We start from the raw sequence: 13,444 nt of genomic DNA, 5'->3' as shown, positions 1-13,444 counted from the left end.
GCTGTTTAGGAGGAAAAAAAAAAAAAAAAAAAAAAAGAGTCATGGAAAAGATGACTTATACAGTACTCCATTATCCACAATCCCCATTCTCTAGTCTCAGGATTTCTCTGAACTTCCTTGTCAGATATATTCTCAAAAGTTAGCATCGTATTCACAAAGACATTACAGCTCTCTTTAAATAGATGTACTAGCTTTTGAAGTTGCAAAACTAATAATTTTCAAGCTTTTGCACTCAGGATGAAATGTCATTTTAATACGAATAAAAGGACTAACTGTATGTACAAGCCAAGGAAAGATTTCAGTTCTCATTTATCAAAAACATCAATCCAAAAGAAAGCTAAATTGAGAACACACTTCTACTTCTATGTGCATTTGAAGTATGTACAGTAACAACACCAACACAGCCTCCATGTGTCAACCAGCGAAAAACGAAAGCAAGGATGAATTTTAAAGTACCTGGTAAGCAATCCCTAAATTGAAGCCCAAAATAAAGCTAGAAAACTGCTGCAAAAACCAGCTGATTGCATCATATCAAGTACTCAAAGAAAAAAATTTTTAATTCTCAGTACGCCAGAGAATCGGCTTTTTCCTCCTTCAAACCCAGTGAAATCATATTGTCCAGAATGTACTGAAGAACATTTTACATCTATTTAAGACAAAAAAAAAGGAAAGAAAACCAGCTCCATCTTTTTGTGCTATATCAAGGCATACTCCTTACAAGATTGTGTAGAAAACACGATGGATGAAAATCATTACTGGTAATTCAAAATATATTCTTTAAAGGGGAGCCTAGACTACTGTAAATGGCACACGTAATACCCACAGATGATGAAACATAATCCAGTGAGGATTTTTAGCTGCATGATGTAAGGGAGAGGAGAATCAGGTTTCCCAATTAATAAGCTAGAAAGAAACCAGTTCTGAATAGGTCACCATTCGGAACTTTGGGGAAGTCTTGAAAGTCTTTCAGGAAAAAAGTTACAAGCACACTTGAGTATTTCAATGGTGCTCTCTTCAGCGACCCTACCTAATATGTCTATTAAGTACAAGCATGCAAATATAGGTCAATCCACAGGCACATAGGATCCATGTTAAAAACAGTAAGATAGCTGTGATGAGTGGCACCAACAATTCTGATGACTAACACTCAAAAATGTTGCTTTCTGAATTATTAAATCAAAATCCTGAAGCAAGTTCCTGCCAGTCTTCGTCACACTGCTAAACACTAAAGTAGGCATGTTTTTTCCCCATTATTTTAGCTGAGCTCAAAGAATTTTTTACAATATTCAGTAAGAAAAAAAATTAAAGTATTTCCCCTTTTTAAATTTACACAGACGTTTAATTAGCTTTATTTACAGAGCGTTTTTTTCAGTCTCCAATAGTGCCTAAATAGCATTATCAGGCAAGAGTGCCAGTTTTAAAAGAGAATCTATATAGAATCCTAAAAATAACAGATGGTGATGCTCCTCCAGAAGGGGCAAGCTGGACTACTGAAGCAGCTCTCTCTACATGGCTCAGTTACTCAGGAGTAATTCTGTTGCAGTCTCTACATCCCATGATTTTGAAGACAAGGCCACTATTACTGCATTCTGCAATGAGAAAACAAAAGCAATAATATTTTCAGTGTGTCAACCTGCAGCTCTGAGAAGTAGAATGAGAAGTTCACAGATTAATCAGAACATGTTAATTTACCATTAGTTAAATCCTAACTCATAATTTACAGAAAAATTATTTCAAAAAAGACAAGGGTAGCTCATGAGATTTACTAATAACATAGTATTTTAAAACTTGGATTCTTGAAAGTAATTAGTGAAACAGAATGACTAGGCCTACAAAGGTCATGGAAGTAGTGAGTCTACTTTAGTATACTAACGATCCCCTGCATTTATACACATGTACTTGCCCTGCCCCTACTGAAAAATATTTAAGTTATATATACTTACCCTATCAAAGCCCATAGCACAAAGGTTTTCTATTTTTTTGGTGTATTCTGGACTAGAAACTGGTGCTCCAGCATACACATGTGCCCAAAGTCGAGCTGTCTGTTTAAACATTTCTGGATTTTGTTTGTACTACACAAAAGAGAGAGGGGGGAGAAGGGGAAAGTTAAATCAACTCAGCAATCCAACCAAAAAGCACGATGATACGGCAGATTCCAATCTATCATTCTTTCTACACTATTTTCAACAGTGTTTTACGCTCATCATACTGCTATTTTTGAAATGAAATTTGGAGGTGAGGATTACACATAGAGTAAGCCTATGCAAGCAGTTGATCTAATGAATTTGCCTTTAGGTTTAATTACACATTACAGGTATTTTATGTGTACAATCAGGTACTGCTCTCAATTGCACTGATCAAAAGCAAGTAACTATATTTAGCAGAGCTACTGAAAATTTATATTCAGTGTGGCAGAGCACCAATTATCCTTATGTTAACATCTTCTGAATGTATGCACTGCATACTACTCTAATGCATTTCTCTCATCAGTTAAAAATATGCCTGGTTCTATACACTGCAAGTAGATCTGCAGTTTTTCAGTCAAGGCTGACATTTTACTACCAGGCTTCTTCCTGAGAACATCGATAGCATATGTGACAAAAGAAGGGCTGAAAAATGGGTGAGTGTGTGCAAAAAGCTAGGAAGCTACAACTTTTTTCATGCAAGCCATTATTTACCAGAAAAAAAACCCAACATCATGCAGGATATGTAAGTATTGTTTTGCACCAATCTTGTCACTAACAAGTTTTGTAATAAATAACAGAATGGACCTTATCACAGAGAGTTTTCAGCCTGCACCAAGAACTCAAAAGCCAAGAAAGCAGGTCATCTGTCATAAACTGTACTCAGAAAGGCAAGATGAGTCTCCTACTTTAGCAACTTTCCTATGTAATATCAAGTTTAAGTTTTTTGTGTCTTAAAAAAAAAAAAAAAGACTCTTTCCCTTAATCATTACACTTAAAAAAAAGTAGGTATTCCCATCTTTCAATATATAATAATTTTTGGCACTAAATAATAAGACAAGATATTGGGAAAGATATTATTCAAATATTTAGATGCATTTTAAGGACAGAAACATGGCTGATTATCATTCTTATTTTATTCATACATGAAAACAATAATTAAATCTATAAAGTACTGTCAAAGTAAATACAATACTTTTTACGGCTGTGCATTTCATTTTACCTCTCCTACAGCAACACACAAACTACACTGCATTCCGTGCTTTGTACACATTAGAACATGGCAGACAATCTATTGTTGGAAATAACGCACTGTGTTATAAATACAGTGGTCTGTAATAAATGTCTTTGGTTGTAATGTCTAGAAAAGAGGAAGGATTAAGTTAAGGACCAGCAGCATCTCGAAGTACTATATTCTTCTGCTCTTAAGAGATCTTCCCCCAACTTTTTTTTTTTTTTTAATATTTTTGAGAACACTGCCAAGCCTAGAAAGCAACTAGCTGAAGTGCAAAGAATTAGTCATAACTGTATAACTGCATTTTATTCAAAACTAGCTTTTAGTGTTCTATAAATAGAATTCCTTTACTTAGGTATCCATAAATAATCTAGCTTCTCACTGAATTGAGAAAAGCCTAAAGGCACTTTTTACTGATGTCTCTATATCAGGAATCTGAGGCAGTTTATGTTGCTGTACATAAAAAAAAAAAAAAACAAAAACAACTAGTTGAAGTAGTTTTGACACCAGACAGCTGGTGTCTGAAAATACTGCCATTATTCAAACAGGAGTTCTCCCTGTGTTCTCCCTGGGATTCAGCTCAAGAGCTTGTAGGACACTGCCATTTACCTCAACAGCTTTGTAGCCTAACACGCAGTTTCGTAAATTAAAATAATGAAACATGAGAGTAGAGGATAACTAATTCCTTGTGAATTTTTGTTTTGGAAAAAACAACAAACCAAAACCCAAACAAACTAAAAAAGACCCCACCACCAAATAAAACACATGAAGGAACTGGGTGTTTACCACTACATCTCTCAGACCTTATAATCGCTTTCTACTTACATACACATGTTTGTAACTCAAGGCCAAACCCCAGTATAGTTTTCATGCAGGTATTTGCAGGGAACAGGAGAAACTGAATCCTACCCACATCAGCCATGCCACATTCCCACTGGACACATCCACACAAGCACCTGAGAGGCAGCCTGGAAAATCACTCTTCACAATCCAGAAGTTTCATTAAGTTTTTTGCTTGAGAAAGCTCTTTCTGGCTCAAGTGCTTCTAGTAGACCATTATGGTTCCCGCACAAAATTCCACCATTGGGGCCAGAATGGGAAACAAACACTATTCTTTTTCTTTGTAAAAAAGGAACGCAGTGGTGTTTAATAAAGAGAGAGTGTGACAGCAAGGGCATGGATCCAGCAAGAAAAAACACTGCAGGGACATGCCTGGTGGCCTCGATGGCCTTTGCAACAATTGTCCCTGCATAGACCAATTCAGTCTGACAGAACTGTTCAGGGACATTTGTTCAGAGCAGCCTTACAGAACTGCAGAATCCCACAAGCAAACCTTCTGTCTTTACTACTGAGTACAGTAGTAGCAAACAGCTCTCCCCCACCCAGTGGTGCAACGGGCCACCTCTCGTCTCCATGTTTCCCTCCAAATTCTGACAGGTTTGATAAACTGCTAATTTATGATCCTACACAGATTTTATAGGGAAGGAGTGCATACTTTGTCACCCTGTCCTGGAGGGTCCTGACTTACAGCAGACATAGATGAAATTGATGTTGGAAGAACCTTCCCCTTGCTTTGTTCTTTTGTTACTGAAATATAGCCGTACTATCAGTCAGTGGGGAAGCCAGGCCTTCTGTCTCTCTCTTCCCAGAGCAAAAAGGAAAACACCACACACATACTTAGGACTTTGTTGAAAATTGTCAGACTATGAAGTTATGGAATGACTGTTCCTATCTTTCATCAACACTTTAAATAGAACCACATCAGTCCTGGTACAGCATAAGATCCGACTGATGTTTTATTGTCATTACTTTTTATAAGTTACTGCTACTGTCTGAAAAGTAACAAACCCTGTTGATTATAGAATTCTACTGATACCAATTCAACCAGTAACTAAAACAGTTATCCCAAGTACTTGCAAAGGTAAGATACACAGATACTTCATTCAGATAAATTGCACCTACGGATTAAAAGCAACAGTAACTAAAAGTCACTATTCATAAAATTTTGACATTAAACAAATACAACACTCAACAATATTTATATTAATCTGGAAGAGGAGCTACACACCAAGCCAAATCCAATGAACACCATCACGTTAAATCTCATTTTAAACCAATACAACATTGCTTTTCTTATACTAGAAGCCTTAGATTTTAAAAGCCAAGTTATACTGGAATTCATTTATCTATGCTGTTATCTCCTGACACTTCTGACAAGCTAAATAAGGAACAAAACTAATAAAATAAACCTCCTGACACTGTACTGCTACTTACTCCGGAATCCAAAGAGTAAAGAGCACAAAACACCATAGTAACTCACACTTACTCTACGGCAATTTTCCAATAAATTCTTTAAAATCTTGATGTCCCATAAGGTTTGGGACCTAATCTAAGTTAGCAAAGGTTACAGAAGTGTTACAAATTCACAGCCAACTGAGTATCTTACCTGGTTTGCCACTACTGCATCTTGTGGATCATCTGGTTCTGCAGCTGCCAACAATGCTTGCAGTGATAACAACACTGTTCTTAGGGTCATTGCCGCTGCCCTAAAATTAAAAATTTGAAAATGACTTTAAAAACTCTTATGCCTGTACTCACCTTTGCTGCTGTACTAGTATCATAGAAGAGATAAGACGACATGTACAGATTGCACGTCTAAGAATCATGATTTTAGATGGCTGCAGCTTACAGGTATTAGAATACCATTATTTTTACATATATGTATATATTCAAATAGGGTTTTGAATGTGAACTTTCTTATTAACAACGCATTCTTAAGCTTTTGGAAAACAAAGACTTTGACCTACACATTTGATCATGCCTGCTAAACAGAATTCCTTTCATCTGGAGGGAAAAAAAAAAAAAGTCATGTTGAAGTCTGTGTCATCCTTACTACCAATAACAGCACCTTGTGTAAGGTCTAGGTACTAACTGGCAGCCCATGTGTGCTCCCTCTGCTGGCACTCTTCATAGCGAAATAGCATATACAGAAATAGTGACCTGTATTTTAAATACTTGTAACAGACAAGGAATTTTATACAATAGATATCATTTGTACTGCATCAGTTTTAATATGACATTTTTCAATAAAATGTAACCATTTACATGATTAATTACTACTATAATAATAAAAAAAAGGTTTGGCTATTACAGAATGTGCGGATTTTTCTCCAGAATTTCAGATTCTCTTCCAGTGAAACATAAGTACTTCAGGTTCCAAGCTGAATGCTTCTTCCAAGCCAAAGAATGTTTCTTTAAATTACAAAGCCGAGGATTAACTAGTAAGATTAAATATAATCAGATAAAGAACATCTAGTTACTGAGACATATCCTCAGTTATGTGATGAGAGCATGGCTAACACAGTAAACTCAAGAGTACAAAGTATCCTGTTTTTTCCACACCTAAATCCCACACACAAAAACCTGAGTGAAAGAACATAGAAATATTTTTGCTTTATATGTGCTTATGATATTTTACTCTTAGAATTTCCTATTCTTTGTGATCTCTACTGGTTTATACTGTCTTTAAATAAATCTATTTAATGTACACATTGATGATGTAATTCACAGTGGTATCTGCTAGTACTAAATAAATGTAATGCAACATGTTTACTATTCCAGCATTCAGGTGTAACAGAATGCCATGTCTTTCAGCTCGAATGGATTTAACCATTTTTATTTTTATGCAGTGAATTCCAGGAACCACACCACCACACATGCTATAAAACCTAGCCTTCTTTCCGAGTTAAATAATTTTATTACTCTAGTGTAGATTTAAAGCTAGACTTAACATGAAACATCTATCAACTGTAACTGATACTGTAGATATTTTCACCAAATAAAAGCTGTTCTGCACTTTCCTTTACAGAAATCCTTCTACTTTAGAGACATCTGAAAACACTGCGATTATTTAAAATAAAGAAGATGACACAAAAAGGGTTGTGGCCACCTGTGCCACATTTACATGCTATTTACTACCATTTACACTGTACCTTCTAGGAGTAGCAAATATACCTTGGGGAGCAGGAGGCACTGCTAAGGACCAGAGGTGCCATGGATGCCTAGAACACAACTTCTGTGCTTGCTCTGGCTTTCAAGACTGATAGGCCTTTTCAGTTCATCTGTTATGTTTATAGTTTTTTTATAAAAAGCACACTGGGACTTGAACTTCTGTTCTGACATTCCAATTTCAAAACGAGTAATAAAAATAAGTATCTCATCCATTTGGATATACAAATGGCTATATGCTCAGAGAACTCAAACTCTAAAATAATAAGTTTATAGACAAGACTAGTTTAGCTACATATGTAAAAAGGTTCAAAAATGCAGTTTACGACTTATTTTCAGTCTTGCGTCTAAGATGGCTTTCTCATCTCATGCATAATAAGCAAAAGTCTTCACTGGACACAAAATGTTTAAAGAAGTATCCTTAAACCATAAAAGAAAACTTGCTACAGCTTCAGCTGCTGTTTGTATTTAAAAAAGGAAATCAAATGTTGTGATTAACAGTAAAGAAAATCTGACATATTCTGTGTAACTATTGTATACTCATAGAACATTTTCTACCTTTAGCACATCAATTAACTTTCCTGATCAAAGAAAGTAAGAAACTCTTGCTACTTTCTACGTCACTTAGTCTTAATTTTTCAGACATAAATTAAGATTCCCAGAAGAAACTGGAGGGACAGCTAAAAATAAATTCTCATTTCCCAACTACCTCAAAAAGCTCTTCTTCCTTTCTTCCCATTACCCTTTTTTGGGAGAATAAACTGAATGGAGATGACTACCCAGAACTACTTTTACAGACACAAGTAAGGCAGGACCTGTTCCCCATCAGCAAAGAGCAAAAACAATTCTCATCATCAGTTCTGGAGGAAAATCTATCCTGATAGTGGCACAAAACTAAAAACCCAACACCCCCCCACCCCACCCCCCCCCCCCATGACATCCCCACAAGCTAGAGAAGAATGTGCTGCCAAAGAAGTTGTATTTTCCTTAAAACAAACTTCCAGTGGAAAGATACAACTTCTGCATTTTCCAGTGCTCCTCAAGGGTTTATTTTTCCAGAATAGAATCCTGGGGGGAAAAAAAAAAAAAAAAAAAAAAAAAAAAAAAGAGAGAGAGATTTCCAACTCTTCTTATATTTGAAATTTACTTCTAGGTGTGGATTTATGCACAACATCTCATGGAGCTCAAGCAATTCCCTTTGGTAACTTAAGCTAGCTACACGCTTGTGGTTTAGTTTTTTTCTCTCCTCCTTGCCAAAGGCAAGGTTTTGTATCACTCCTGACAGACTTCTGTCTAATCTGGTCTTAACTGGAGCTTCACAAGTTTCTTGGGGAAAAAAAAAAAAAAAAAAAAAAAAAAAATCTATTTCAATGCTTCACCATGCTTGATAGTCCACATGCTAAAACGGCGTTCCAATCTTTCATTGTAGGTCGTATTTGCTTGGGCCATTATTCTTGTTACTTTACTCTGGATTTTCCCTATGGCTCCTACCTTTTTTTTGGAATACAACACTGGGGTACACTACCCCAACAGAAGCCTGACCAATCATAAATAAAAAGCAGGAAGCTTATATCATGAGTTTTGCAGGTGAAGCTTCCTATATCCCAGCATCCTATTTGCCTTGCACATGACATTACATTGCCTTTGTCCCATGACATTACTGGCTCCTATTTTCTCATAAAGTTTACAACAACCCTTGACTCCCACCCCCATCCCAAAATGCTGCTTACCCACTATTCAGGCTTGCAAGTTTGACATTACAAAACGGGAGGAAAGGCCAGTAACATCTACTAGTGAGCTGCAGGGAGCTCACTACAGGGAAGCACCATCCCTCTGAGAACTTCAACCTAAAAGCCTCCACTCTGAACACCCTAACCAAAACCCAGGCTTTCTATTGGCATTGCACTTGTTAAACAGCATGGGAAACATGGAATAAATCAGAACAAAGAAAGCTGATATATATTTTATTCACTTACACTTTTTTGTAATACCTTGGGGCATTTCCATTAAAAAAAGAGCACCCCTAGTTTGGGTGAATGCAGTGATAATGTTAAAAAGCACAGCAAGCCAGCTGAGCCCAGCATGCCTGAGGTAAGAAATCTCTTACCTTTCTATGAGCTGAAACAGTCCTACGAGAATTATGAAATGCTGCCAGTTTTTCTTTTTCTTCTTCATTTTTAAAGGCTAAGTAATTTTCCATTTAGGAAGCTTTTCCTTATGTTCTGGACGTTCCTCTCTGGAAACAATCTCTCTGGGTTACTTTGAGAGGTAATCCAGCAGAACAACAGGAACAGCTGCAGATTACTGCTCCACTCCATCAACCAAACATGGCTACTGGGAACGATTTTTTTTTTAATTATGTTTTTAAAATAATCTGCAATATTTATTCAATTTGTGGAATTACTAAACTGGTTAATCCCAGAGAAAAGCTCTAGGAACTTGTACCAACGGCTTATGGAATCTGGAAGGAGGGAGCAAATGAATAAGGCCTTTGAATGGAAGCCCATTGTATAGTCATCATTTACAGGAGAAATACAAGACTGGGCACCCATTGGGGAAAGAAGGAGGAAAAAAAAAAAAAAAAAGAATAATAGAATAGCTTTGACATAGTGTGGGGGGGGAAAGACAGCCTGCTTGCTGAAGAGTTCCCTCAAACAATGTTAATATTCTCTACATTTTTCTCAAAGCTTTAGAGAGGCTCAGTGCTGCCCAAACACCCTGAAGAAAACCCAGCAGTTTTAGTAATCATCGTCTTGAGTATCTATGAGCTGACTGTTGTTTCTGTATCTATTAAAATTGTATTATCTCTTATAACAATGATTTCTACATCTCAACTAGAACCAAAGCGTGAATCCCCCAGTACAGCCACTATGAAAAAGGTATTCTTATTTTTCATTTTTATTTCAACTGTCAAAACCACAGCAGCCAAGAGTTTTTTGTAGCCATACACACAGCCACAACACATTCGCTTGACAATCACTGCTCAAGAGATTTATGCAGAACAGCTTTCAAGTAATTTAATTCTCCGGTTTCAATGAACAGTATTAGATACATTTCATATTTAAGAATAAAATTTTGAGACAGAATACTAGCCTGGAAGATAAATATAGGCTACAGTAAGTGAAACCACATAACAAAAGTCATATCAGATCAGCATTAACAGTATTCCTTCTACAAAATCATATCCCTATTTTAATCCTACCAGCAAACAGTAGCTGTTTTGCAAACAAACTGGTGTAACAGGTATTTATAAATCTAAACATGGTGAAAATCCACAGTTGCAAAGAATTTCAGCATCAAGCATGTACTGTGGAGAAAGAATTTCATTAAACTCATTAAAAAAATCACTTAAAGACATTGCAAACTGATAAAACTTCCTGTCAATATGCAGAACAGTATCTCAACTATGCTCATTAGAATAGAAAACAATTATCACAGGATGGGTGAGTAGGGAAGAGACTTTTTTTTTTTTTAAATAAACACATTCAAATCTTTGTACTTGTATTCACCATATATAAATGAGTATTTTATCAGTTTATTAACTCTTTAAGAAACTCTACTAAGTCCCATAGGCCCAAATTCTGTCCTTCAGCTCCCACTGACCTCACTGAAAAACACAGATACGCATTGGAATTTGAGACTTGCATTTAAACACAGCAACAAAAGCAGCATTATTCAGTTAAGCACATTACAAGTCAATGAAGTGGCACTTCAGAGACAGAGCTTGTTGCTAAAAAGGTTTGACAAGAGAGACTATGGAACTAAATATATTTTCTAGAACACAACCGTTAGAATATTTCAGAATTGTATTTGTCCCATTTACCTTTGAATAGTTGGTGAAATACATTAAATATTAAATTATCAAGGATGGGGGGGTGTTGCTTGGGTTTTTTTTTGTTTGTTTGCTTTCTAATGAAGCTACCATTTTATCCAAACCATTGTTCACCCTACATATACAGAAAACTTAAACACAGTGATATGAGCTTTTCTCAGCTTAAACAACTAAAACAGCATATACTGAAGCACAATAAATAACTTATTTAAACAATATTAAGTATTCATATGGCTTAAGAAGTTTTAGGAAAATAGTCAGAAAAAAAGTGTGTTATCTATCACAATACTGAAATCCTTCAAACAAGAAAGGATGGAGGTAGCCACAACAGTTTCCTCTTCTCCAAAGGACCAGAGGCTTTGACAAGCACCTCAACAATGCGCAAGTGATTTTTCATTACAATTCTACGATTAAAAACCAAAATTTACGAAGATCACCACTAGAAAATGGAGGGATCACTAGATTAAGTATCATTTGAAAAGGTATTATAGTATATAGGAAGCCTCGTCCCACCACCATCGATTTCTATGAAATTCTTTCCTTAGTGCTTCCAAATGAAGATGGTGTTTCAAAGGAAGAGTTTAACAGTATATAAGTGGCATAATATTGGTGCTCCCTGTGCCAACTGATTTAAATACAGAAAAGGCAAGTTCTTGTTCCAATACTCATATTTTGTACGTGTCTTAGTGAAATAAGGTATTGATGTTCTTCTTGTCAGGCAGAATAAAGATATGGATGAAGTTATCTGTGCAAGCTCTAACTTTCAAAGGTAACAAGAACACAAGTCAAATCACTCCTGTTCTTCCTTTCCAGATTTCAATCGTTTTGACCAAAAAAAAAAAAAAAAAAATTAAATTGAAACTCATAATTTCTTTAGGTCTTTGTTGCCATTTGGTATTTTTTAGCTTGATCAGACACTGAAAAGGCCAGACACTTTCACCTTAAAGCTATTAACTGCTTCACTCCTAAAGCAGCAGTTTTGGAATAAGACTGAATTCTGTGCGACTGTTTCAAATCCCAATGTTTGTCAATGCTGAAAGACAACAGAAGACCCGTTCCAGGGCTGGAAACCAAAATGTGGTCTCCTGAATCCCAGTCCATTGCTACAGAAGCAAGATCATCTATCCTTCTTCACAGAAAACACTAATTAGGGAATATATTAAAGTAATATGAAGATAAAAAGAAAATGTTTTAAAAGCTGTTAAATTACTTTGTTTTTAATTCAGAATGCAATTAATAAGCGTGACTTCTGCTAGGGACTGTCCTTCCTCAAAGTTTCCAGGGGAAAATGCTAGCTAAGTCTTGTTTTTGAGAAACGTGATGTTTAGGGGCCTCAGTATGGAAAGATTAGCGTTGAAGATACTCGTTAAAAGTCACAAACCTTGATACTATGAGTAAAGCAACTAGACAGTGCATAGAGGAGTACCAAAAGATGGGAGAAAAAAACCACAAAACTCTGAGGTTAAAAACTTTGGATAAATTCTTCCTAGGACAGTATTAGTGATGATGGGATGCAGCTCCATGTTAAGCACCTTTCCTGCTAGAAAGAATTTTTGCCTTCCCATATCCTCACTACTTAAACCTTGTAATGAGTGAGATAAACCTGCTCTCCCAGCTAGGCTTATGTGCTCTAGTTCAAATCAGTGAAGCGATCCCTGTTAAAAACACCCTCCAGAATTTGTTTTGCCAAACAATCCAAACAACCCAAACCCAAGCAAACAAACAAACAAAAAAAAAATCCCAACACACAAACCAACCAGCCAACCTCGTGCCCATTCACTAATGTGGTTTAGAGTATCTCTCAGGAAACTGTAGTTGCACAGTTAAAGAGTCATTAATTTCCAGTATAACGGTAGGGTGGTATGAATAACTAGGTGCAGGTACAAAAGTGCACTGGCTTTACTGATAGAAAAATTATGCCATGTACCATGGCACGTATGTTGGAAGATTCTACTGCCTGAAAGAACACCAAGTGCTTCAAGACTGTAAGAAAAAATATGCAGTTCCAGAAATGAAAAAGACAACAGCTTATAATTATGATGACTTCATTTCAGTAATTTACATTGTCCTGTGACACATGATTTGCATAATCTTCTCCCTCTGTAAAAGATGAATACACTGGATGTGGCACCTCCATGACTTCAACTCAAGCTTTCTACCCTAGAATTTCTTTCAAATCTACCTGATGTCTGCTTGGCCAGTAACAGTCTCAAAGTTGTTGAATTTACAAGCATTTGAAGCTTGTATGGATTAGACATTGGTATTATCTGCTGGGGAGTTACAGTCCTATTCTTTTGGGGCAGACGTGGAAGAAAATAACAAAGATGAATTCCATTCATGTTAGATACGATATCTATCATACAGTTGGTACATCAGACCTTCAAACCACATGAAATGTATCACTGG

The 13,444-nt window shown here is 36.2% G+C and overlaps 1 protein-coding gene across 3 annotated transcripts in view; it reads right to left on the bottom strand.

Annotated features, from left to right (window-relative positions):
• Positions 1 to 232: 232 nt before the first annotated feature.
• UBE2K (ubiquitin conjugating enzyme E2 K) overlaps positions 233 to 13,444 on the bottom strand; it is a 38,578-nt gene continuing 25,366 nt past the window's right edge. For all 3 annotated transcript variants that reach the window (XM_082482711.1, XM_082482712.1, XM_082482713.1), the window contains 3 exons: positions 5,645 to 5,744; positions 1,944 to 2,072; positions 233 to 1,589 (listed from right to left, as the gene is read on the bottom strand). In XM_082482711.1, coding sequence (XP_082338837.1) covers positions 1,515 to 1,589; positions 1,944 to 2,072; positions 5,645 to 5,744 — 304 coding nt within the window. In that variant the 3' untranslated portion in view covers positions 233 to 1,514. The remainder of the gene's footprint in view (positions 1,590 to 1,943; positions 2,073 to 5,644; positions 5,745 to 13,444) is intronic.

Source organism: Vanellus vanellus (genome assembly GCF_965231255.1).
Source record: "Vanellus vanellus genome assembly, chromosome: 4".
NCBI lineage: Eukaryota > Metazoa > Chordata > Aves > Charadriiformes > Charadriidae > Vanellus > Vanellus vanellus.
The sequence above is the reverse complement of the archived record's forward strand: the minus strand, read 5'-3'. Positions and strand labels throughout refer to the sequence as shown.